Source organism: Nestor notabilis, unplaced genomic scaffold (genome assembly GCF_000696875.1).
Source record: "Nestor notabilis isolate BGI_N333 unplaced genomic scaffold, ASM69687v1 scaffold12704, whole genome shotgun sequence".
NCBI classification, from domain to species: Eukaryota; Metazoa; Chordata; class Aves; order Psittaciformes; family Psittacidae; genus Nestor; species Nestor notabilis.
Genome location: NW_009924313.1, coordinates 32,192 through 60,177, shown reverse-complemented (window position 1 = coordinate 60,177; position 27,986 = coordinate 32,192). Strand labels below are relative to the sequence as shown.

The 27,986-nt window shown below is 38.1% G+C and overlaps 1 protein-coding gene across 1 annotated transcript in view; it reads left to right on the top strand.

Annotated features, from left to right (window-relative positions):
* The window catches only part of AGPS (alkylglycerone phosphate synthase), a 38,013-nt gene extending 18,443 nt beyond the window's left edge, over positions 1-19,570 (top strand). Inside the window, exons 12-19 of the mRNA XM_010012547.1 lie at positions 2,115-2,191; positions 5,106-5,218; positions 6,696-6,765; positions 7,764-7,825; positions 9,244-9,333; positions 9,778-9,877; positions 10,623-10,680; positions 18,968-19,570. Of these exons, the coding sequence (XP_010010849.1) occupies positions 2,115-2,191; positions 5,106-5,218; positions 6,696-6,765; positions 7,764-7,825; positions 9,244-9,333; positions 9,778-9,877; positions 10,623-10,680; positions 18,968-19,089 (692 nt within the window). The 3' untranslated portion in view covers positions 19,090-19,570. The remainder of the gene's footprint in view (positions 1-2,114; positions 2,192-5,105; positions 5,219-6,695; positions 6,766-7,763; positions 7,826-9,243; positions 9,334-9,777; positions 9,878-10,622; positions 10,681-18,967) is intronic.
* Positions 19,571-27,986: the final 8,416 nt, after the last annotated feature.

Here is a 27,986-nt window from a genome sequence, read left to right as displayed (position 1 = left end):
GTCCCTGGGAAACCAGTATCAACTACAACAGGCAGCAAAGAGCCATGCTCTGCATATAAATACATGAGAATTTTTTTTTTTTCTACTTTTCCATTCTTGACATATAGTCTACTGGAGAGTTTGAAATTGTGGAGGTGCTTGCTCTATTTTACTGTGAAGGAGCAGAGATTATAGTTTTGCAATATCATGTGCAATATATGAAACACTTTCTTGGTAAGTGTAGTAATGAGAAGTTGGATATGACAAAAATGAGAATGCAGGCACCTTACTTGGAAGATAAGTTAGTTGATTCCTGTATATTTCACAGAAACATCACAAATGGTGTACAGATTCCTTAGAAGTAGCAGAAGTAGAATTATAATTCTGATAATAATTATTATCAGAAAATAATCTGATGTGGCAATGATTGTTTGGGTGGGAGAGAGGCAATGACAGACTTGTTCTAACTGAGCTGTCTATTTTTAAGAGAAGCTTAGACATAGTAAATGCCATAACTGTATGGAAATAGAACAAAGCTCTAAGCTTTAAGTATAAAAAGTCAGCGAAGCTACTAGAAGATTACTAAACACAAAGATTTTGTGAAATTTCAACTAGTTCAAATACCTAAATAGGACAATGTCAGACATGCAGAGCAATCGGTTTTGAACAATTCTTAAGGAAAGCTGTCACTTTAAACTGTAGGAAGAACACACATGTGTTCTGTCTCAAGGTACTCTTGAGGAGAACCTGAAGTTTCACTATCTAAAAGTTAATGGTTCACAGAACTGGAAGGTCTTGCAGAGACGATGCTATTTTTATTTGTACCTAGATGAAAATGTAAAGTGTGACTGACTGTGAAAACCTCTACTGTACTGCCACTTGAGTAAGTCAATTTCTGAAACTTCCTTTGGGTAGAAACCTCAGTGATGAATCTTGACATTCAGCAAGCTTTGCTGCTTCCTTTGGTCACTCTTTTTTGTTACCTTTGTTCTCTCAGATATGTTCAACAGGAGACAGATACATTTTACTTTCTTTATAATCGGGAAGAAGCTTGACTAATTACAGGCTTTAAAACCAACACCGATTAAACCAATCTTCTGTTTGATTTGAGGTTGCAGCTAATACAGTCACCTGCAAAACAGTTTCTGGTGTGTCAATATAGAATTTTCTTGTAGTTATTGAGTAAGTTTAAATCCAATAGTTTTTACAGATTGTGGTTTAGTAAATTCATGTCCTTTTGTTATCTGGTGCTTTTTTTGTGTGCTTACTTAAGTGTGCTTGGAGGTGTACTCCTGGGGGTTTGTTTGTATCTGTAGGGAGAGTCCCAGAGAGGGAAGGAGAGTAATCAATTGCTGAAGGTTATGCTTTATTTAGGAGGAAATACTTTGCGAAGTATTTTAGAAGGAAGTATCATGTAAATGGTGCATAACTTTTTTATGAATTGGGCTCACAGCATGTAGGCCAGATGCAAGACTGCTAAAGTGAAGCAGTAATGGGAGTTCAGAAGTTGCTTGTGACTGAAAACAATGGAACAAACAGTAAAAGACTTTCATCTCAATTAAACCCAGTCCTGAGGCAGAGATGTTAATTTAACAGACTCCAAGACACCATTTATATATCCTGGTAATTTTAGTTCCCTGTATGTGATTAAGGAAGCAATTACTAGCTTTATGTAGAAAATTTTGCACAAGTGACATAACCGTTAAGGAAAAAACTGCTTAACTCCCAACTTGCACCATTTTTAGCTATTGGTTTCAGTGGTTTTGGCATAACTTTAAAAAAGGTCACTGATTTTGCTTAGTTTTGTAGTGTAAAAAGTAATGAGGTGCTCTCTTAAAATTTTCCATGTGCCATATACTTGTAAAGCATATGTAACTAGTGCAGCCTTAATTAAAGTGCTAAATGGAATATTTGTGCACAGTTGTATGTATGCTTTTTAAAGAAAAAATAATACAAACGTTTTCCTAAATTATCTTCCAAGTGAGTAGAGAGAAGTCTCTTTAATTATGATAATTAAAGCTCTCCAAATGATTCTTGCAACTTTGACTACTAAGCTGTATTTTCTTTGCCCATTGAAGTAGGAATTTTAAGAGCACTGTTTGCCTTAACACACCTTTTTCCACTTTTTGCCAAAGGTCACGCTCTTAAACCACAAGTTGCTTCTATTTTTACATCATTTTTGGATGGACTGAAAAAATTCTACATCACAAAGGTAACTTTTGGGGTTTAATGCTGTTTGGAACTTTGCATGCTATTCATAAAATCAAAGATCTTCTTGGTAGACTATCTATAATGCAGCTGAGTTTGAGTGTAATAGATCCTACATTGTAGGATCAGATAACTCGAGATTCTCAAGTTAGATGTGGCACTTGGGGACCTGGTATAGTGGTGGACCTAGGTTAACGGTTGGACTTGATGATCTTAAAGGTCTTTTCTGACCTAAACTATTCTATGACTCTTGGTTTAATCAAAAATGTTTGAGGAGCTGTTCCACAAGAGCTGTTCTCAGTGGTCATATCTGTAGGTGAGATTAATGTGCTTTGTCTAATAATGAGCCAGTGATGGAGCAAGACTGAAACCAATTTATTTACCTTGGAGATCACTGATAATCAGTTAATACTGATGGAGCAGGGCTGACACTTCAGTATCTTTTCCTCTTCCCAGTTTTTGTCAAGGCATGATATACCTTGTTATACAATGAACTAAAATTTTGGGAGAACATCAAGATACTTGTCTTGAATTGCCCACATAAAGTGTTCTTATCGTCTTTATGGAATATATCCTAATGAATACCCTTTTTAATCCAGAATTATCTGGTCCTAAAATTATTTCACCTAGGCTTTTTTATTAAATTGTCTTGCTACTGTGGTTTTTTCCTCCAGATTAGCTAACTAGGGAGTTCCTGGGTATTCAAATGTAGGAAACTGCATTATCCTGAGTTTCGATAACTGTTGGGAGGATGTAAACATCCCATTCTGATCTGATAATATTGAGTGTCTTCAAGGAGTGGGCTTATTTGAGAGACTGTGGCTAGTATTGATTCTGTTGCTTTTTCTTGAGCTACTGAAATAGAAAATACTGGGTGTCTTGGGACTTACTTTGTTAGGGAATACTTACTAGTTCTAGAGATAGCCCAAAACTGTTGCCTGCCTTCCCAAGTCTGCTGTAGTAAAAGTTTTGGCAATAAGATGGCTGTTGGTTTGAAACAGTCCTCATCAGCAATACCTACTGCTTCTGTAGCTGGAAACAAGCATCGCTGCCTCTACTTGAGATATTGTATCTCCAGGGAATGTTGTATGCCAATTCAAATTTCTTTCAGCTCTGTAGGAGAAAAAACGTGGAGAAATAAGAGCAATGCTATATTATACTGATGCAGAGATTTCAGCTTAGTGATCAGTCTGGAGCTCTTATGTCAGGGCTCAGCCCCCTGAGGCTGATGTTGCAGGTGTTTCTGGGACCAAGATGCTCAAATCCCATTTTACATTTCATCTGTGAATTCTCTCTGGGGAGGGGAGTAAACATCAGATTAACACTTCATTCTTTTATTGTAAAGAGTAGTTGTTCAACAGATGCCACTTAAGATAATAGGGATGAAGTCTTTCTGGGTTACTTTTCCATGTAGTCTGGGACTGTTCACTGATAGATGAATGTTCTAAGCATTGTTTGTCTACTAGTTCACACTGTAGCTAGTTCCTCCAGTGCCTCTTAAAGACAACTGTAAACCGTTTTCTGAGCATCACAGCCAAAAGATGGCAGAATAGACTGAAAGGATTCATACTAGGTGAAATACAAGTGCATCCTTTATTCCTGTCCCTGTAGTTTATCACTGTAGTAACAATATTTTTCTAATTGTTAGCTATGCTGTTTTTGTAAGACTAATGGAAAAGATCCTTTGTCTTCTGAGGTATACCATGTTTCACAATGGTTTTCATGATGGTGTTCTGGGTTTTTTTTTGGTGTGGTAGAATACAGTATCCTTTTCAGAAATACTACTTTTCAGAAATTTAGATATCTATAATTGGGTCTTACCATGCAGATTTGGCTGGAGGACTGAGGCATCCTAAGATACTTTGCCTCCATGCTGGTTTTTTGAACCCTTCTGGTACCTTCAGTTAACTTCCAGTACAGTAAATCTATTCCATTAAGGGACTAATAAAGGAAGAGCAACTACCTGAGATTTTTCTCAGCATAGCTGTTGTGCATAAAGGATGAATTTGAATCTCTTGGTTATTTATGTCACTTAATACAGCTTTGCTTGGTGCTTAAGTAACAAGTTACCACAAGCAGAGTAGACCAGAAAAGATGAATGCCACTGGAAAGGGAAAGGCTTTTAAGAAAATAATTGCTGGTCAATATGCATATTAAGAATAGTTGTAAAAAATTTATTATTTAGAAGCCTTGAAGAGGGTAAAGAGTTATTAAACTTTATTACAACTTTAAATTCCTCTTCTTTTTATCTGAAACCTGCTTATTAGTGGTAGTTCACTGGAGCTAATTAATAACAAAAAAAAGGTATGTAGAAAAAAAGTAAGGGGCTTTTTGGGTCAGTTGCAGAGATATGACTCTTTATTGTTACCCCTGAAACAAAGCCATATAGACAGCCTCACTGTATTACTATTAAAACTTTAATAATTTTCTCTCCATTTCCACTGGGAAATGTTCCCTCCCACAAGTTTAGAAGTTGTTTTCCTTCCATAGTGCTTTTCCCAGCATAGAGATTTTCTGATACAACTATTCTGAGAGCGGTGACATTTATGGTCATCACAGTCGTCTTTCTGCTTTAACACAGGAATAGTTGGTAGAATACAAGTGTCTCCCAGTTGCTCAAAGCAGTTAAGACTTGTTCTTGCTTCAGCATATGTAGGCAGTTGTTATGTCTATCCTGCTTTTTAACAGGAGAAAAAAGGTGACAGAGAGAACTGTTTTTTCGGTGGGCTTGTGAATGTTGGTCCTGTCAAGGACAAACTTAAGACTGTTTTGGAAGTGAATTTTTGAAAGATGGGGTTTTTTTTCCCTAATCTTTCATCTTAGTTGCAACATCACTTATTAACCAGAGCACATGCTATGTATTTAAAAACTTGTTACTTGTATTCCACCACATAATGTGAAGCTTTCTGTCTTTGCAGTTTAAAGGATTTGATCCCAACATACTGTGTGTAGCTACCTTGCTCTTTGAAGGTGATAGAGAGAAGGTTCTTCAGCATGAAAAGCAAGTCTATGATATTGCCACCAAGTTTGGGTATGCTTTTCAAAGAACGTTTTCATATGAAACTGGAAGTTAACTGTCCAGGAAAAGAACCCAGGATTTCCGTATTTTTATAATGATTATTGTATAGATATGTTCTCAGTTTATTAGTTTGAAGTTGCAATAATCAGCTAGTGAATGTTTAATAAATATGGCTTGTGCTAACCCTTAATGGGTAGCTTTACTGGAAAACTTCAGCTGTGTATTGCAGAAAAGTAAGTATTTGACTAAACATAGAACTGATGTCAGTAAAATGGAAAGTAGCCATTGTAATAGCTTAAAGGCATGGAAATCCTTTGCAGTACTAGACTGTATTTTAACTGCAGAAGGGGAAGACAGAAATCATATGGGTAATACTAAATCTTTGGAGAATTGATGTGAACATATGAATACAAGAAGCTTGTTCAAGAGGGTTTTGTGTTTAGTTAAAGGAATGCAGTGAATTTCTGTCCCACAGTCTGTTTTCTGTTGTTACAAAGGAATAGAAAACATTCATTGGAACAGGCTGATCGGGTAGCTTCTGTCATTCTGCTTTGATTAAGCATGACTGATGATAACCATTAAGTGTGATTTGTGAAGAGTATACTTTTTTCTTTTTAAGTAAGTTATTGCTAGTATTATTCTCAATTATTCAAATATACATAAGTATTGCTTTATGCATTTCAAGGCTATCCTTTCTGAAATTTGTTTTCACTGTGCTTTTATTCTACCACTTAAAATAGCTTATAAAAGTGGTATTTCATGTGAGCAGCTTGCTAATATTCAGTGATAAGAACAATGTTGCTCTTATCTTAAAGAGCACTTTAGTTATTTTAATGTTGTATGCAAGAAAAGGCTTCAACTGTGAATCCTTTCGTATTTTGGTATTTCAAGGTGGTGTGTTGATAAGGGGGGGATGAAACTTCCCTGTGTTAAGTCTCTCAGAAGACAGTGCTCTGTGCTGCTCAGTTAAGGCTTAGTTAAGTGTTTAATAGTGTAACTTCCTTTTTCTTCTTAGTGCTGGATTTTATTTATTTATTTTTTTAAATCCATTCACATCACTTACACTTTTGGGATCTTAAGTCAGTAGTCTTGCTCTCACGACCTGTGAACATACAAATGCACAGATCCAACACACTTAGAAATGTAGCTACACATATTCCTGTAAATGAACATGAAGGATATACTGTGTCTAGTTCTGTTTCCCCTGCTCTCTTCGGGTGTTTCAAGACTTATTTTAAAATCACGTTGAATGTTTTGTTATTGTTCATCTCTTCAGATTGTGGTATAAAAAGAGTGATGCAAAGAGTTAAAGGTCTGGTCTGAAATAACTTCTCATTGAAGACGACCCTACTACTTGCAACTATTGTAACGCGGCTTAGATACGTCTAAACTTGCTCATATGTTTGATAACAAAGTATTATTTTCTAATTATTTTTTGAAACCAGTGACTACTTTGCTGGAAAATTAATTAAATTCTTTTTAATTACAGTGGCTTGGCAGCAGGAGAAGATAATGGACAGAGAGGATATATGCTGACATTTGTCATCGCTTACCTTCGGGTAAGTCACATTTTGTCTGCCTACTGAAACTTCTGTTGGTTAATACAACAAAACAGATTTCTTTTTGAAGATGCTTTCTCTGAAATCTAAATGCATGTTGCCTTGGACAATATTTTAGTTCTCCCAGAGGTTGTATCTCTTCCATTTCTGACTAGGGTTTACTCATGGAACTTCATCTTAATACACTATAAAAACGTAAATATATGTGCTTGTTAAGGAAATAGTTTCTAATAAGGGTAGAGAAAATTAAATTGAAGATTCCACTAGTTTATTTAGCAATTGCTAAATAAACCAGATCAGACTTACAAACCTACAGGTTGAATGTTAGTCAGAGGCTGTGAGGCTACTTGAAATACTCATGTGCTCACTTAGCTCTTACTTGTCTTTGGACACCTGCTTTTGGCAGCTGTGGTTTGAATCAGAATTCCGGGAGAAACTGACCTTTAGTCTGAACTGCCACAGCTGTTCTTATGAATTTCAGTCTTGCTGTTTGAGAGGGGTTTTTTTTGAAAAAAGCATGCCTATCCTGAGTGCTAAATTTAATTTGGATTTTATAGTCAGGGAAAAATCACCGTTTCCCTTTATTTCACCAGGCTGTAGGTAAAATGGGCAAAATGTTCATCTTTATTCTGCCTAGGTAAGAATCGCAGTCCAAATAAGTATTTCTACTAGGCATCGTATTGGTTAGGACAATGGACCTCTTGGCTTGATGCTGCAATGATACAAATATTTGATTAGTGTAGGCATACTGACAGTCTGACAGGCTGTCTCACTGTAGCCATGACATCAAAATGTTTGTCATCTCTTTCTTTGAAGAGCTACCCTATTTCCATAACTACAGACTAACGTCACTGGGACAGATGGGTGTTTTTGCTGAACAGACTTTCTGTTTTTCTCATAAGGACTAACTAAAGTTCCTCAACTGTTAGCTATGTAGCATACACTAGATTCCCAGATGTTGATGCTGCATGTTACTGATAATTTCCTTTATTTATTAGGACCTGGGCCTGGATTACTATATAATAGGAGAATCGTTTGAGACATCTGTTCCTTGGGATAGGTAAACTGTGATTATTCTTTAGAATTGCTTAGAAGTTGTACTTGATTTCATTCAAATTATTCCTAACTCATGCTTGCTTTTGGGGAAACTTAATTCAATTTAGGCCTTATGTGTGTTGGATGCACCCTGATGTGCCTCAAGTCTTGCACCTGTGGTTTTTTTTGCTAAAGTTGCTGGTAAATTACATATCAGGATTTTGTAAATCCAATATATGCAAGCATTCAGTGATATTTCAACTTAGGTTAGCTTACTGTAACAAATCTGGGACTTGAAATTGCCTAGTTTAGGAAGCTGGACAAAAGTCAAGATAACTGTATTGTGTGGTGAGCAGCCACATATGTGGGATCAGCAGTGTATTTCAAACAGACAAGTTCATAATGAAGGTTAAAAAAATTATTTAAATATATTTAAAATTTCTCTTTCCACAGGGAAATGAAAACTGAAAAGATAACTTTTGTCCAAGGTCTTTGATTTAATGGATTGGGTTGGAAGGGACCCCACTGCCACAGCAGGGACACCTTCCACTAGAGCAGGTTGCTCAAAGCCTCATTCAACCTGGCCTTGAACACTGCCAGGGATGGGGCAGCCACAGCTTCTCTGGGCAGCCTGTGCCAGTGTCTCACCACCCTCACAGGAAATAAATTCTGCCTAGTCTAAATATACATCTTTAAACTCTTTCAGTTTAAAGTTCTTATCCCTTGCCCTATCACTACATACCTTTGCAAAAAGTCCCTCTCCAGATTTCTTGTAGGCCCCCTTTAGGTAATGGAAGACTGTTGTAAGGTCTCCCTGAGCCTTCTCTTCTGAAGGCAGAACAACCCCAGCTCTCTCAGTGTGTCTTCACAGGAGAGGTGCTCCAGCCCTCTGATAATCTTTGTGGTCTCCTCTGGACTCACTTCAACAGCTCCATGCCCTTCTTCTGTTGGGGACCCAAGTTGGATGCAGTACTCCAGGTGGGGTCTCACGAGTGCAGAGTCAAGGGCTGGATCCCCTCCCTCGGACCTGCTTTTAATGCAGCCCTGGATATGGTTGGGTTTCTGGGCTGCAAGCGCATGTTACCATGTTAGAAATAATTAAAGCAAAACAGGTATGGCTTACAACAGGGTTTAATAGCTCATTGCCATATGAGAATTATAACATTTCAAACTGGCAAACTAGTGATTCCTATCCCTTGAGAAAAAGAGCTTTTATTACCTCAGGGTAAACTTACAGCAGAAGTACAGAAAAAGCAATACCAGTGAAGTCTTGATGAGGACTATTCTTGGAACAAATCTAAGCCAGTTAAACAGACGATTGCCTGCTAGAACCTGTTTTTATTAGATTATACTTTTCTGAAAAGATTGCTGAAGTTGTTTTTTTAGGAAATTGTATAAGAAAATGTAGTAAGTTTTTATATTTAATATGGTTTTTTGTTGCAGGGTTTTGGACCTTTGTAGGAATGTAAAGGAAAGGATAGTAAGAGAATGCAAAGAAAAGGGTGTTCAATTTGCCCCTCTTTCCACCTGTAGGTAAGCTATGCAACAACCTAAATAATAATTTTTCTTGAATCTTCAATTAGTAAGAAAACTATGGAAGAGGTCATCAAACTTGCTAGCTAGTAGGTAAAGTGTGTCTTTTAATATTACAAACACTGGTAATCTTGATCTTCCTTTTTAACCTGCAAGTGGATTACATGTATGAGTGGATAATTCAAGAGATTAGTAGCATTTGATTAGTGTTGATACTTAGTCTTGCTTATATTCATGAGGCTCGAGTGTGATGACATATGACTTTGAGAGTTGAAGCTCTTGACATTGAGTCATTTGTGAAGTCTGATCAAAAAGAATACAAAACTATTTAAAAACAAAAAGTGCACCCTTTTAAATAAGCTGTTACCTTCTAAATTGTGTAATGTCACAAGTGGCTGGCTTAATACCATAAAGCTTTGTTTGTAATGCAGTTCTCTTCAACAGGGTGACACAGACTTACGATGCAGGTGCATGTGTCTACTTCTACTTTGCCTTTAACTACAGAGGAATTAGTGATCCTATTCATGTCTATGAACAAATTGAGGTAATATATATAAGAACTATAGTTAAGGGGGAGGGAAAGAAGCTGATGTCCTACAATATATGCTGAACCCATTGGCCAAGCTAATTGAATTTTGCAGGAAGGATCTCAAAAGTCTGTAAAGCTTTTATCACTAGTAGCTAGGGAGGAGTGCAGTAATAGTGCATCAAGTAGAGAGAAGACAACCAGGTGACTATTCTAGACATCAGTTTAGGAGTGAAGTACAGGAAAGCTTGAACTGGAGTTTGTTCTTGGATGGCAAAAACTATCAGCCATAAAACCCAAATCCATGGGAAAGACTTTCTTAGTTCCACTGTTTACAAAGCTATTTCTTTCACTTAATACTCAATTAGTCTTTAAAATACATGGTAAAACTATCAAGATATCAAGATATTTTATTAACAGTGTAGAGAATAGTAAATATGAGGGTCTTCCTTGTGCTATTTCAGAGAATTAACTGCTGTGGTTATTTCTGTTTAGGCCTAGGTAAATGCTGGTCTCAGTCTGCTATGTTAGATGTGTTGTAACAGATGCCATTTGAAATGTCTTGGCTTTCATAATGTTTACTTGGAAAATCCCCACTTAAATTTATCCGTGGAGTTAAATTAAAATGTTTCCCTGTGTTGCATACCCTAATAACTACTGAAACTTCATACACCTGTGCAAATCAGTGCCATAGCAAGCATTTCAATAACAACAAAAACTTGTGCTTTTGCTGTTGAGTAAGTATCTTATCTTTCCAATTTAGAGGGCTGCTAGAGAAGAAATACTTGCCAATGGAGGAAGTCTGTCACATCACCATGGAGGTAATGTTCTCAGTCTAATATTAGTCTCTTCAATACTGCTAAATATTCATGACTACATAAAATAGTTTGTAATAGAACTTTGAAAAATATTTTACAGGTATTAACTGAAATTACTGGGGGCGGGGGGATGGGCCAAGGACATGTAATGGCATTCTTTCTAGAAATTTCTTGTGCCTTTGCCAGACTTCCAGGGCAAATGTCCCTAGACCTCATTCACTTGATGTCAAATCACACGATGTGGTGTATTTATGAGCACCAGCTTCAAATCTTTTATAAGAAATCTACAGGCTGTGAGAGAACCTGAAGATGTAGTTGATCAGTTTGTCTTAAGCAGCTCCTACTGAACCTTGTGCAGAGGTGTATTCAGTTACGAAAACCTCGACTGGGAGTTTCACAGTTTTAAGAGAGCTTAGGCTGCTGTGGCTAGGCAAATGCTGTTAGCCCTAATTCCAAAGCACTTTGTGAAAGTATCTGCATAAAAGAGCTAGTGACTTGAAATGGGCTATATTGCAAGATGCCATTTGTTGCATAATTGTCATGGAAGTGTTGATGTTACTAGCTTGCTTATGATTATTCAATTTCTTTTCTTGGAGTTTGGGAATTACTTGTCATGAGTTGCTAGCATCTTTGCAAGCTATTTTGTGCTTTCATATTAAGAAACAATGTCACATATAAGTGATGCTTTGTATACCCGATGCTTTTCCCACTTATTCAGATAGCTTAATTGGATTGCATGTGTCCTATATAATGCTGTATACTCAAATGTCTGCAAGACTTGTTGTGAAGTCAGTTTGATTTGTGCAGCTAGCTTCTTAAAACTGATTAATGTATTTCTTATCTCTCCTTTCTTGGGGTGTTGTCACAGAAATAAGAGCAAAGATGTAGTCTGATGGTATGAAACTAGATAAAAATTTTGTGATTCTAATAAAGCTCTGTGTGTGTGAAAACTGAAAGGCAGAGACTTCCCAGACTTGAAACCTTTAGGGCTGTTTTCAGGCATTTAGCTTTGTGATAGAAACTGAAATTGACCCTGGTTTAGCAGTGTCAGGATATTGAAAGATGTGTAGGTCATAATAACATTAGTGAAAACTGTTTCAGTATTTTTTTAATGGGCTCTTATTGTCCTCTGGTTAAATCTTTAATATGGTGGTACAGTGGACCAGTCAATTCTCACACATGGGATGTGGAATTACCCCCTTGATGTACTGTTGTGCTCTCCCCTGCTGTGGCAGCTATATTTTACTGTGCCTAGCATTTCATCCATTAACTTGCATGCAGCTGGAGCTTGTCGCATGTTTGGGTGTATTTGCCCTCACCATATGAAAATTTGCTTACAGCATATGTTGAACAAGAGAAAAAGTTGTGTAGCATTCTAAAACCCTTGCACACTTGAACTTTCTGCTTCTACAGATATGAATAACTTGGGTTTTGTTAGACCTCCTATGCTGCAGTTGTGTGCATGACTGCCTCTCTAATAAGTATTTTCAGCTTTGAGTGGTTTTGTCTGGCAGCTCACTGTGTATGATATTCAAGAGTTATTTTTTCCAGTGCTTAGCAAATGTGCTGCCGAGAATTAGCCGAACAGTATCAGTTTTATTTACTGACCTTCAGGCCCTGTCATTCTTAGCACTGCGAAGACTAGTCTATTGTGTGGGGTAAAAGAAAATATTGATGCAATTTCTTGTAGTATTTGTCTTGTAATTGTGATTAATAACAGTTGTTTTCACTATCTGGAAACAGACAGGCTAGTTTGTCTGCCTACAATCACACTGTGATAAATGGAGCTATTTTAACTCTGGTTTTGTGTATCAAAGAAAACAGATGTAGTCTGGGACTCGAGGCTATAGGAAATACAAAGCCTGCTTAAGTCAATCTGCATACACTCCTTGAGTGAAGAAGTGGTCATATATGACAGTTTGAGAAACTTAAAGCTCTAAATTACATCTGGGAAGTACTAACTGTGTAGGTACACACATAGCTACAATCTACAGTTAGAACTGAAATCATGATGCTTTTAACTTTATGAAGATTCATTTCAGAAAGACTTTACTTTGGATTGTTTTAATCTCGGTATCTCTTCTCCCCTACATCCAGGCTAATGAAAAATACTGTAACTTTCAGGCAAGACTCACTAAAGGTAGCAATACTGTGAGAAAATTTACATATGTGTCCTCCCTTAGCCCCCCTGATAAGTTTTGAGACTTAAAAATTGTAAGAAGCATAACATTTTTTGTTAATGGGTTATGTTAAGGATCACATCTTGCAATATATAACAACAACATTGCCACAGAGAAAGTGCAGAACTATATCAGTATCAGACTTGTACAGAAGGCATCTCATGAACACAAGAAGCTGTAGTGAAGACAGACAGATACATCTGTGTAATGAGTTTTATCCTTTCAGTGTAACAATTACTTATTTTGGGGTAAAATATGCAGTTTATATATATATATATATATATTTATAAATCTGGATAGAATTCCTATCATACTGCAACTTAAATGACTTTTTTAGCAAATTGTCCTTTTTGAAGTCCTTCTCACTCTCAACTCAAATATTTAAATCTAATTGGTGTCAGGAATGGTTTTCCTACTTTAATGTTAGCATTCAGCACTTGGTAATGTTTTTGGATTATATAATGAACAGAATTTACATTTAGGAAGAATCAGGTATATTTGTTGCTATAAAAATACACCCAAAATACATAGCTGATCAGATAGGCACTTCTTACACAGGAGGAATTCAGCCTTTCTCTGGTGTATCAGAAATTGATCCATATAGAGCAGATCATCAGATTTTTTTTTTATGATCCTGGCAGTCCTGTCTAAATGTGATAGGTCTGTTTTTCACTATATTTGTTGTGAACAAACTGCTGAAAAGCCTCTTGGAGGTGTTAATGTTTAATGTGTGACTTTGAAGTAGTTTTACTTGCCTCCTTTGTCCATTTTACCTAAATGCTATGACATAAAGTGACTTAGTAGTTGTTTTTGAAAGGCACTTGGAAATTAGTTATTCTAGTTGTAGCATTCCCCTTGTCTTCATTTCCTGCAGGAGATTTTTACAGTCTTGATTGTAGTTTTCACCTTACCTTGACTATCTCCTACACTTAGAAAAGGGATAGTGCATATCTCTGAACACAGCTTTGATCCTTCAGCTCTTCTGGCAATTGACTATCTTCAGATTTGAGAGCCATGTAAGTAAGGGTTGCTAGAGCCACAGTTAGCTTCTAGTAACTTAGCATTTAAAAAGTGGTGTTAGGAATGCCAGATTCTTGTACATACAAGGTTAAGTATAGATAAAAGATTCTTCTAATCATTAGGGCAAACCCTGAAACCACCCATGTGATGTGTCACACCTTGCAGTCTTAATTCTGTTTCATAAAATACATGCTTTTTTTGGAATACATAACATGATGAGGAAGTATCAGTAGATATGGTTGGTGTATAAATACAACTATAACCCCTTAGGCGTACAGCATCAGAAGGGAGCTGGCTGGATTTGGGCCTGATCTCTTTGTATTACCAAGCTAAGCACCCATGTAAAACTAAGGAAGAGTATAAAAACTTAATGATAGATTGCTTCCCTTGCAGGGAATGTTTTAACTAAAACTGGTTACTTAAGGAAGCAATTACTAGCTTATGGGTTTGAGGGAAATACCCCCATTTAGCCACTTAAAGTAATAGAACTAATTTTCTTCCACTTTCTAGACAAATTGCCTAGAGTAAAGGTTAACCAGGTAGACCAGATTCCACAGGTTTAGGTATAGCATCAATTTCCTGGCAGTTTATGCAGAAAAACTAAAAAAGGGGGGGAGGGGAGGAAGCCCCCCACAAAAAACCCAACCAACCAAAACAAAACAAACCCCCCAAAGAAAACAAACCCAAAAACAAGCAACAGAAAACAACAACAACCAAACAAACAAAAAACCAAAACCCCGACACCTTATCTGCATTCACTTGCATGTTTGACATTGCAATTCTTTGGCCATCATTAAGAGGCTGTGGCTTAACTATACACTGAAGTAATTAACCCACATAAACTACAAAATCTGGAAATATAAAATTCCCTTATGGGGGAAGTTGAACACATTTTTCTCCTCTATGCAGGAACATTATCATCTTACCTGGAGACTGACTTTAAAACTAGATACTATGATTTTAAAACTAGAGCTTGCTGTGCTGACTAGATTTAGTTTAAACTGTGACATTGGTTAGGCATGGAGGGTAACCTTATGTGATAATGCAGTTGTCTTGTCTTCCTTAGTCAGTTGGAAGTCTTAATAGAATAGCCATCTTCAGTGCTTTTTCCACGAAAGAAATGCGAAGGATTTTGATTCATCAACATCTAAGTTGTTTAGATATCAAGTGAAAATGTGCAAGATGTTACAGTGATTGTAACTTAATTAATTACATAGCAGATGTCAGGTATGCTGGTCCAATATATTCCAGCACTACCACAGTATTGGATCAATGCACTGACCTTTCTCAGTATTGCAGTTTTCTCTGGAAGTGTTCAGCAATTTCTAAGAGCTGAGAGATGCTTTCAGTCCCCTTCAGGAAGGTCCCCATCCTTCTTATGACTTCTTTCTGCTTCTCCTTTTGCAAACCTATTGTTCTGCAGTAACTGTCTCTTTGAGTTGGAAGGTCTGGAGCAGAGAAAGTCCAGAGCCATGTGCAGTGTCCCTGTGGCCTATTTCCACTGGGACCATGCAGAGCTATACATCTCTTCTGCATGGGTGCAGAGTCACACTCCTGGGTTCCATCAATTCCATTAAAACTTTCCTTACAAGATTGTTCATATGTACCCAAGTACTTTATATTCCAGAAGTGAGAAAAGCAATTGCTGCCTGCTGTTCGCTAGGTCCATCCTTGGCAACCAGCCTTTTTGCAGCCATCCAATGCATTTTCAAGAATTAGCAAGTGTAACTTTCATGACCCAAGAGAGCTGTACTCGCATCTTATCATCTTTGTGGCCAGCAGGTATGTGCTGCCTATCATTTTTTCTGAAGAAAAAACCAAAAAGCACATGGGAACTGTTCTCACTTTTGGCAGAGAATCTAATGTCCATACACATTTGCTTGGCTTTGTTTTTTCAAAAGGACGAGTTCTACAGGAGCAGCATAGAGTATGGTTGTACTTCACCGAAGTGTAGTTTATTCCTTGACAGATTAAAAGAGCACTGGAAGCACAAACAACTTTTCTAATGAAACCAGCAAAGTGCTGGACCAGCATTCCCAGTATCAGAACTGGGAAAAAGATTTTTATCCAGCTCGAGTGTTTTTGTTTCATACATGGACTAAGACAATGATAAAACTTGAAAATACTGCAAAAATTAAATTGGTGTTGGACTGTCTTTGAGAGTTGCTACTGAACAAGCATCTTGGCTTTTTGAGTCTGCAATATTTAGTGTGAAGTTAGACTCCATGAGGGTGTTTGTACTTCATGTAGTAGGCTGGGCTTCAGATTGAGGACTTCTGGCTTCCTAGCAGTGAATGTTTTAAGGTGTTAGGCTGCTCAGCGCACCAGGAACAGGGCACTTGCCACTTGTAAGACTTGAAAACTAATTCTGTTGCACTTCATCTTTGATAATTAAGATGCAAGATTAGGTGTCTTCAGAGGAAGAAGATGCAAGATGGAAGGGCTGTATTTGTTTCTAGTTGGGTCACCAAGGATTGTGTGTGTAATGTGTATAGCTGACTTGACAAGTAGTCACTTGTTAAGCTATTACAAATTGATTGTACAATATTATGCTGATTTGAGAACCTTAATAATGTTATGATGTAGCATATAGAATCAGGTGAGTTTAGTCTCACTTCTTAATTGGGAAAAATATACAAGGCTGAGCGCCCATAGGTGGTAGATGCTTGGATAAAATTTGTTTCTGTATATTGTCACATGTCAGTTCCAGATAAATGGCATCAGCTAGTCCTAAAACTAAAACATCTACTTTCTCTAGGCTAGAAATGGAAAGGTGGCTTTCTGTAGTCCACGGTAAGATCAGGTTTAACTGGAACCTTTTATTGTTGGGGAAACTAATGCTTCCTTTTGACCTGTTCTTTGGCTAGGCTTAGAGTGTAGTTCAGCAACTTTGCCATTTGGAGTTATTTCTGCCTTCATGGTAACATCTTTTACTATTATGGTATTTTCTTCCTCCTTTTCTTTTCTCATTTTTAAAGCTAATTTGGTCATCCTATGGAGAAGGAGGAGGATACTATAGGGCAGCACTAACCTGAAGTGAAACAAATACAAACATTGCTATTCTAAGTGGTGCTCTCAGCTGCACACAGCCTTTCCTTCACTTGCTGTATTTTTCCATTTAATCAGATGGACCAGCATAGAATTCCAAGAGTGAGATTGCTTCAATGCTTTTTAACTCTAATTAATATGAAAACATCAGTAGCTGAAAAATCTATGTATATCTTATTGATGTGAACAGTAGGAGCAGAGGCTCAACCTACTGCTAGCAAGGGGTTAAAATCTTTTCATTGAACATGTTTGTGAAGGACTGCTGGTAACTGTAGTACAGCTTTTTTTCTTTCCAGTTCACTAATCAAATGTATGTTAGATTTATTATTGCAAAAGTGTAAACCATAGAAAATTTGACAAGATAGATGTGTAAATTATCACTTTGACAGAACTAATGATGCACTCCAAACACCTTCTGTTTTCCAGCACTTGGTGAGCGACTTCATTAAATATGCAACGACTGTTTGGTGCTGCTCAGACAGTAGTTCAGTTCCTTGTGGAATTGCATTATTACTGGAGGTGTAAAAGAGGCAGGCATGCTAGCTGTTGGGCATCCTGCTGTGATTCTAATGTGCTCCATCTTGTTGGAGCAGTTGTTTGCAGTCTTTTCAGGACAATTACATCCATAACCACAGGACACATTCACTGAAACTATATTACAGATAACAGTTGAGAATGGTAATGACTGTTCTTCAGCTGCTTGTGTAGGAGCCAGTGTGAGTGACCTGAAGTGATGGTCAAGCCACATCCATGATTCTTTTTTTTTATCAGTAGTATTAAAGTTCCCCAGATAAAATTTAACTACATCAACTTGCTCAGACAGTCAAATTGTAGTGATGGTATATTCACAGATGGGTTTTTGCTTTTTGTTGTCTTTCTTTCTTGAGCTGGGCTGCAGAATGCAACCACAGTTCCTACCACATGACAAATTATTTTGTCCTTCAGTTATCATCTTTGCTCTTGACGCGCATGCTCCTAATAGTAGTTTTCTAGCAAACTGCAAATTTCATTCTTTCTCACATTATTTTCTTTTTTAGTTAGCATGTGACTAGCTCATATTCCTTAAGGTATAAACAAATATACTCTGTTCTCCAGAGGTGTCCCTGTAATTTATTATTCAGATGACAGTTTGATGGTTACCCTGAGAACAGGGCACAAAAGATGGCTTGAATTTAGCTTCAGATACTCTTAAAGCATCTGTCTCTCAAACCTTTACTATATCGCATCATACTGACAAATGGATTGTGTTTCAGGCTGACAAGTTAAATGCTAGAGTGTGTTTAATGAAAAAAATGTCCTTTATTTTGAATGATCTGTTAAATCAGAGTTGATGACTTGGTTAATTAGGAAGTGAACACTCGGCCATTGAACAGGACTATTGTGAGACTTCAGTGAAATGAGTTCTTAAATGGGTGGTGTTTCAGCCTTCCTTTGTATTTGGTGTATGTTGTGAATATCCATTTTTAGATGGGAAAACTAACCTCTTATGTAATTAATGATATGAGCAATTACCAGCCTGTGTAAAAGTTTTTGAATGAAGTAAGATATTTTTTTGATTTAAAACTAGGTTTTAAGCCTTCTCCTTAGCAAACACTTTTTTATTTTTCTTTTTTTTTTTTTTTCTTCTATTTAAACCAGTATTGGCTTAAGTTAGATTATTGAGTTGTTCGCACTTTAAAGTAATCAAGGGGTTCTGCTTTTTAGTAATCCCCTGTACAGTTTCCTACTTAAAATCAGTTTGGTGGCTTTTTAAAACTTATTATTGATTCTGTATTTTAATAGAACATGATTTCAGCCTAAGCTTCATCTAAATTTCAGTTTCTAAAGAAAGTAGACAGTGTGGAACACAGTCTTCCTCTGGGAGTATGCTGAGCTTAATGAGCTTGATAGTCTGGTGGGCTCAATAAATCAAATAAAGCAAAACATTTCTCATTTTTGAATAAAAGCATTTATCACACAGTGTTTATTCATTCACGGTCACAAGATTGATTGGCTCCTACAATCTTGCCATATATTGAAACACTTTGGTTTTGTTTTTCCAGTAGGCAAATTGCGGAAGCGCTGGATGAAGGAGAGCATCTCTGATGTTGGCCTGGGAATGCTGAGATCCGTTAAAGAATATGTGGACCCCAATAACATCTTTGGAAACAAAAATCTTTTATAAAGCCCTGCACAACATGATGTCCTAAAACTTCTTCAAAATTACTGTTGAAAACCCTCCACTTTCATTGTACTGATATCCCAGTAATCAAATATAACATAGACTAAACTTTGAAAACTAGTGACTTACTTTGATTTTTTTTTTTTATTTTTTTTTTTTTTTTGCTACCCTCTTCCCCTCCCCCCAATAAAGTGTAATCATCACTGTTAATGTTTATGGATTTTTACTTACCATGCTCTTACACTTTGTGCCCAGTGGGTTGTTTAAGAGTTTATTACCAAGCAGGAAATGCAAACTTGGTTTTCCAAGTTTGGTTAGGCAACACAGTTGACAGTAGTTTCAATGCTGGATACTGCCAGATGTTTCTTACTAAAGCCTCCCCTGGAAGGAGAACAAAGACTGACAACAGTGTTTTCTACGGAAGCAGCTGCTCAACCCAGCCTTTTGCTAAATGAAAGCTGCTAAAGAGACAGATGAGAGAACACCAAGGAGTACTTCACTGTACTGAAGGATTAAGTATGTAACAGACTTGTAACCACCAAATACTTTAAGTACAAATGTAGGCTTTGATCAAAAAAAGACTATGTAATTCAAACTATGCCTAAAAACTCAGTAGTCTCTCTTTTCATACACAATTGAGCTGTTCTGAGTTGTATTTGCATTGCTGGGATAATCTTAAATTAATTGTAGGTCAGTCACTAAGTTTTGTACAATGGACATTTCTCACTGTATGTTGAAAACAGGTTTGTAACAAAACTTTGTGTTCATCTGTACTTCAGTCCTAGTGTGTATGGGTTTTGCTCCTGTTTGTTTATTTTGCAGAGATGCAAAATAATCTTTTTCAGTTAAAAATAATGTTTTGGCTATTCAACTGAAACTGCCCAGCACTGTCTTTTGAAACAGTCTTAACAGTTTAATAAAACATTTAAGTGGACAACATACTGTCATCCTGAAAGTGAGATTTCCCTTTTTAGTTTTGTATGGTTTCATATGGCCTTTATGAGTCATTCACTTCACTAGTAGCCACAGTTGTAATTGTCCATTAAACTTTAAGAAAATGAAATATTTTCTTGAGCAGTATCGTGTGAGAATAAGCATTTTTACACTTAAACTTGAATGTTAATCAGTAAAACTAAAAGTATTTATCAATACTCATGGTCCATTTTTAAGGTGGGTTCTTTTCTTAAAGCAAATTATCCAACTTTTTGATAATTCATGTATATGACTGCATAGGCTAGAAAAAATACAGACTACCCTTTGAGGACACGGTCTCTGTAGCCAACAGCTTCCCACCTGTAGTGTCAGTTTGGACACCTTTTGTACTGGTAGTGCCCTTAATGAGGAGAAAAAGATGAAATTGCATTTTGTTTCTGAACTATTTTAGAATACTGTCTAATTCGCTCTCAGTTTTCGTAATATATTAAAGTATAAAATGCTTGAAAAATACTGCATATCAGACAACTTTGAACTTGTTTAAAGACTAATTTCAATGCTATAATTCAAATTATCAAAAAACACAAACACTCAAAACCCCTTTAAAATACACGCTGTCAAGGTACTTGTGGATCATAAAATGTTTTCCTTAAGTCATGAAACAGAATATTAATGTGATATTTGCAATGCAGCTGGATTTATTTCAAATGGGTTTTGTTTCGCAACATTTCAACATAAAAATCTATTCTTTTGTATTTTTGCTTCTGGCCCCCAGAGTTTGTATTTCGGCAGCAACCGAACAATATAGGAGTAGTCTGGTTTAGGGAGCTGAGCCTTTGCACTGTTGTTAAGTGTTCCCTACGTACACAATGGTGTCTCAGCAGAGTGAACCTGTATGTGTTTATGTAGGGGACTTCCTTATCTTGCGTGCTGCTCTATGGGTGACTACATGGCCACAGCTGGCATCTTGCTGATGACTTGTATTGCTCTGAAACAGAGACCTTTCTAGGAGTTGGTAAATATGAAGAGTAGTGTCTATGTGCCTCAGTGAAAGTGTATGTCTAACTATGAAGAATCAATTTTGAAGGAAAGTGTGTGAAGCCTTTTTGCAGAACAACAGCACAAACAAGTAGTTGTGGCTCAGTAATACCAGTCTGTTACAATCTTAATATAAGTACAAGAGGACTCTACTTAATTTTCTAACTATGGTTTCCTTAGCCGTTTTCTGTGTGTAAAGATACACAGACAAAAACACTTATACTCTCTATTTCTAACCTTTAAATAGCTACTGGCTTCTGAAGTGATTTAAAATGCAGTAAAGGTTTTTACTGCATGTCAGTTGTCCTCTGGGAAGGTGAAATAACAGGCTCTAAGGGTCCCAGAGCAATGTCACTGGATAGCTCTGAGGAAAAGATTAACTATGACTGTAATGGCTATGTTTTTGGTTGTAGTTGTTTTTTTGTTGGTTTTTTTTTCCTAATTGCCACACTATTCATAAGTATTTTTCTGTCTTACAAACTGGTCAGAGCTTAGCGAAACTGCAGTTGAAACACACGTATTGGTGACTGTCTTTAACTTTGCATTTAAATTTGTAATCAAAATAAAGTGTTATGCAAGTTTCAGAGACCTAGATACACATGCATCATTACCATTCTTCCACCACTCTTCGTTCTGTATTCTCTACTTCTTTTCTAGAGACTTCACTTCCCCTAGCTGCAGCCCGTTCAGAGATGGAGTTTGATCCATGCAGATCAGAAGCATATCTTGGCATAACACATTACTTTTTCACTTACTCAACTATTTTGGCTGTATGTAAGTTACAAGCAATTTTAATTAATCTTGTCATGACTTCCAATTACACAGCTTCTGTGCTCTTTGAAGAGGGAAAGGTGCAGAGTGAGTATGGGTTGACTGTGAAATGTATTTACATTAAAGAGACCTTTATAAAAGTTTTGAGGTGGAAGAAGAAAATCTGTTAGAAACTGATCCAGGGTCTAAGTCTTACAGTCAAAGAAAAATGTGACTCTTCTTGCCTAACTTACAGTATATTGCTGAGTTAGAGGTGTCATCTTTGCCTTACAGCTGTGAACAGAGGCCAGGCCAAATAGTTCTTCCATAGCAATGTGAATTAACTGAAACAAATTTCAAAGGCAGGGATACGTTAGCACTGAAATCCAGAAAACACAGTTTGCTTCTCAATCTTGGAAATGTTTCTTTACCAAGATAACTTAACTTTCTGCAAATAAAGCCAAACCGCTTGTTATTTTAGTGTGAGATTAACTGTAAAACCTCAGTTGTAATGTTGAGAGATTATAGAACCTTATATTATTAATAAAAAGAAAATGGGTCTAAACCATTACGTGGTTTTGTGCTGAAACATATACATTCTACTAACTTGTTATCTTTGGTTCACTTTAATTTGATGATGAGCTCTTACTTAAGGAAGACTATTAGGAAGGTTTTGGCACTTGCAGAGAGAAATTAGATTGAATTTGTAAATGTATGCTAATAGAAGCTCTGCTTTTGTGTCCCATGTAAAGCAAAATAGGAAAATGAGAGAACTTCAGTGAAGGAAAGGCAAATGACCAATGGAACACCAATCTACTCAGTTCAGAAATTTCACTTCCTCAGTATTCCCTGTTTGGGCAGCAAAGGGACCGCATTCAACTGCTCTTGGAAAGTTCTCCCTGGGTAACACAGGAGCATACCTTGTCTGACTTAGCTTTCCCATATTTCAAAGACACATTGTATTATGCTATCGCAAAGAGGTATGCAGTCCCTGCTGTTGATCTCATTTAAAACCTCCTTGTTACAGGTCCTGGAATCTGCTTAAAAGTTCAGCGTGCATGAATGCGTCGTGTGTGAGCAGTGAGGTATTTCTCAGTTATCTGCTCCATTGCTAGAAAGCCTATATGCTCTTTAAGCTAAAATGGCTGAAATCATGTCTTGTTTGAAAGAACTGTTGAATTGTCTTATGTTAGTGCAGTTTCTTCAGTGCACGTTATTAAAAACCCACAATAGTCATAGCATGCAGGTGACAGGAGAACTAATGACATGGTTCAATTTGTACTACTATAATAATTTCTCAATATGATCCAAATTTCTTCTGTGTGCTTGTTCACAGGAAGGTGAAAACTACCTGACAGTCAAGCATTTTATTTGTGTTTCTCTTCTACTAATAGCATAAAAATGCAGTATTTTTACTTGGATCTAGATAGTCTCAATTTGAAGGAGATCTTAGATGATGATATACTTGTCTTGGGATGACAGCCAGATCCCATCAGTGTTCTCTTTGTTTAAAATAAGTAAGTTTTATAAAAACTTGGACCTAAACTCGCAGCTGTGTAAATACTATGGGCTCACCGTTGATGGTTTTGTAGCCCCAACACTGACTCTGAATTCCACATTACCTTTAACATAAATTGATGTCGTTCCCTAGGCTCTTTATGGAAACCAGAATTGGCAGGTAGTTGCTTTGTTTGCGTTCAGCCTGAAAGTCTGTTGTGGTGCTCAAGAGCAGAGGTGGTCAAAGATATTTTTCAAAAATGTTTGCCATAGTGTCTTTGAAAAATACTAGTGCTGTCGTTTTGAAATTGAAAGTTCAGTTTCAGAAATGTGGGTTATAATACTTTAAACTGTATTTTTACTTGCAATATTCACCAATACAAGTTGCAATAACATGTACCTCTACTGAAATGCTGTGAAATGTCTCATTTATGAATTTGGTTTTGCACTTTGGAAAAACGAAGCACTGAACTTTTTATGGGAACTTTATGAATGTTTCATTTTGATTCAGAATAAAGCTAAATTTTTTTCAATTGACTGTTCAGCAATTCCAGTATGACATTCCTATTTGAGTAGTATTCAGCCTATTTCTACCTTCATGGTGGTATGTGGTAGTATGTCCCCTCCATATATGGGGACATAACAGCTTTTAAATTAATGCATTTATTGTAGTACTATGAAGTATCATAACAACCTTCTTAAAGGATAAAACATTGATCTCAGCAGTCGTGTGCATGCAAAAAGATGATGGACAAAAACTGATGATGTGACTGTAAAGATTAAGCTGATGCTTCTAGAACTTCAGATTATGAAATAAGTGGAAAATGGTTTTGTTTAAAAATTGCATTTTAAAATTAAACTATATCTTCTAATGATGAAGAATGTCAAGTGGTCATCACAACTTTGCAGTTCAGTATCATCTAACTTGTCCTAGTGTGGCTGACTTCCCGACATGCTTCTATGAAGCAAAATCTAAACGGGATGGTCTCAAGACAGGGCCTTGATAAAGCTGCTCCAATTTCAGGCTGCAGGAAGGGTTTGGCTCTATGCCCATGAGTGACACAGACACTGAGGCTGTGGATAATCTGGTGTTGCTACTGCATCAGTCAGTGGTAGCTCAGCAGTGTAATATTCAAAGCCATTTGAAGACAATGGTTGGCGTTGATGCTACATACTCAAATGAAGTTCAGCAAATACCGAAAGTATAAAAGGGCAATCTGCTATGTACATTTATGCATAAATTGGTTATCGATAGCGGCACTGATAAACGCAGTCTTCACTAGATGCAACTCTGAGGATGTGGGAGTAATGAGAAGGTACAAACAGCCGTTGACCTTTCTCCCTCCCAGCCCGTGGCAGCAGCCAGCAGTGTTTCCTGTCTCACTTAGTTCCTGCTGCTGCAGAGCAGGAAATCCTGGCTGCCCAGAGGCAAGGGTTAAAAGCCCTTCTGAAACATGAAGTGACACACATGCTCGCCTAGCAAATACATAGCAGCTGGGTAAATAGCTGTAGAGATGAGGCCGTAAAAGCTGGTCATTAAGGAAAGTAAATCTGGCTAATGTTAGAAAGCAAATGTAAGGAAGATGTGGGTGAGCTGAATGCTGCATGAAAATCTCAGGTTTAGAATGACACTTGTTGACAAGATGTTGGTATGATACTGACCACACTATGGGCATAGAGCATAGTCCTAGGTGTATCTGAAATTTGTTCATTGACTTGCTTAGGACAGAATTCTGGTTTTAGCCCAATATATTAGCAAAACAAAGCAAATGCAATCTCTCTGCTGCTTAGTTTGCTCCTCGTTCCTCTCCTTTTGTCTCCTCACCGAAGCTTTTGAGCTTCATGGATAGGTTCAGACAAACTCAAATAAGATGTAAGTCTCAACATATTAAATTCTTGCAGGTTTTTGTGGAAAATAGCAACCCTCATTTGGGCTGGCAAGAAAGATAAAAGCTGAAACGTCAGCTCAACCCTTTTAATACCGGATAATCCATGTGGTAAAATCCCAAATGTTAGCTGGTGTACATCCACAGCAGATGGTCAGTGTGCTCTGCCTTGCAGTTCTGTTTGGACCCTTAAAGTACTTCGATGTGTGGGGTCAGCCACAAGGCAAACCATCTTTTTTAGTACCACTGCTCCTGCAGGTACAGGACAATGCTGTTCTTCCAGTCATGTTTTGTTTGTTTGCTGGGGGTTTTTGTTTGGTTTGGGGGTTTGTGCTTGTTTTTTCTTTTTTTTTCCCCCTTAATTTGTTTGGGGGGTTTATTTTGTTTTAATTAAGATTTTCTTGATAAATGAAGCGTTTGTCTTTCTTGTAACTGTGTTATGCCAAGCTTTCTGCTGTGCTCAGCTTTACAGGTTAGCCTGTTCTAGCATAGGAACATGAAGAACAGAAGCTGCTGGATTCCTTGAGATGATATTGGAGCTCTGTTCAAACATCCAGAAGTGTCTCCAATGGATTATAGTTAGTAGCCATCTTCTTAAGAGGTGAGATACCTTTAAAGCATTAAAAACAGTCCGCAGGGAACAAGAAGCAGCTGTGAAAAGGGGTTGGGGAGAGAGAAAGGGAGAAAAGATATTGTAAGATGATGGAAATAAGCTGGGTCTGTATGTGAGTTAACGAAGTTCTGATGGTTCTCCTGATGAAGAATTGCTCTACCTTTAGAAGCACAGAGTCCTTGCAGGTTGCTACCCACTGAGTGGTTGGGGAAGCAGGTTTTACTGTGTTAGGTGGAGGAGATGAGTGACTGCTGTCCAAGGGGCAGTGGAGAAAGGCTTTTAAGGAGGCTTGTACTCCTGTGCAGCACGAAGGAGCGTGGAGGCTGTCCATCTGCAAAGCTTCAGCAGGCAGCGCAGCCCATCAGCATGCTTAATAAAAACCTCTTTGTACAACCTCACCTGTCTGTTGCATGAGTTATTGCTGATGAAATAGTGACCAGGAAGCAAAGAGAATTGTTAACGGGGAAAACAGAGCAAGGGCAGTGCAAGCCAGTGTCTTGCATGTATGACTAAATTACACTGAAATGAACATCTGGCAGCAACAGCCAGGCAGAAGGGACCTGGTTGCTATAGAAAAACAATAAATTTAGGATGGAAAGAAATCTGCTGCCTTGGTTACAATTTAGTACTTTTTTTAAGGCTGATGAGAGGAAATCACTGTCTCTTCATTTGTAGAGCTATGTGCTGCTCTGTGGACATGAATAAAACATAACGCTATTTCCTGTTCTTTTCAGTAGCTCATGTAAGACTCCTCTATGTATCTGGGCTTGAGTAGTCAGTGTTCAGGTGTTTACAGCTGAGCATTTGTATGCTGGCCTGCTCAACCGTGCTACAGTGCTTTGGGTCCTTCCACCCAACCTCTGTCACAGCAGGATTTACATTATTAAAACCAAAACTCTCCTGTTGCAGAAAGGATAGGCTGATTATTATCAGCTCCTTTGACAAAAATGGTAGAAACGTGTTGCTTTAGTTTCCTTTAGTTTGTTTTAAAACCGCATGCTGATACGCCACAGCTGCAGACCAGTCAGCACACAACAAACTTAAAACAGCTGTGAGTGGTAGGGCAGGCAACCTGGTGATGAATGATGCATTTGTAATGAGTTACACAGAACAGAGACACTATAGCAATCAGCAAGGCCTTCAGCAGCCAGAGCACAAGTACTTACCACTAAGGTTAAAGCAAATTCCCTTAACAGGGAGCTGAACAGGTTCATAAACACAGGGACTAGTGTGTAGGAGGAATTGTGCTCACATCCGTTAGCCTGTGTGTGCAGAGCCGTGTGTTTGCTGCTGGCACTTGGCATCTCGCATGGTAACTGTGACATTACACTTCTACTCTGAGTCTGAGCAACAGGATTTGCTCATTGCTTGCAAATTGGCTCTTGAGGAACAAAATGGTTGTGTGCCCCGGCTTCCCGGGAAGCTGCATGCCAAGACAGCCAGGCTGGGCTGCATGGGTGTTTTAGCACACAGAGAGCCTAGCTGACTCTCCAGGGCTGTTTGCACTCTCTGTCTGCAAATGCCTGCCGGTTTATTCCAGATAGACTTTTCTGCTCTGACTGTGTATACTGTGGTCCTGAGAGAGCCAGCTTTATCCTTTACGTGGTTTCCATCCCTGCCCAGGCAAATCTTACATGCCTTCATTTGAAAAACAATGGTGGGCCCTCTCCCCGCCCTGCAAAGGGCTCAGCCTGTTCTCCCCCTCAGCAGTGATAATGATGGGTCTCAGCTGTGCTCCGTGCCAGGTGAGGAGCAGACTGGAGCACCGGGTGGGAGGCAGGGATCAGCCCTCACCTTGCCCCTTGCTGCCCTAGATAGAGCAAGTTTACTTGTGGGGGGCTGCCCCTGCCCCGGCTGTGGAGTGAGGTGGGGCTGCAGCCCCAAAGTGGGTGCTCTCCACAGCGTGATGCGGCCCAGCAGGGCGGGCAGAGGCTGGCAGGATGCTCCCCACTGAGGTAAGAGCGTGAGCTTGTGAGGACATGGGTGGTTTTATTGCCTCCCTGGCTGCTTGCTGATAGGAATGAGGGCTGGGATGGGGTGGGAGGGTGAAATCTGCAGTGGGGTGCCCTTGGCTGGCCAGGGTGCCCTGAGGAGGCCCTGTGGTCAAAGGGGCTGGGGGGTGACAGTGGAGCTCCCCTCCTTGGGCCAAAATGAAGGTGTGTGAGGTGTCCTCTCAGAGTCAG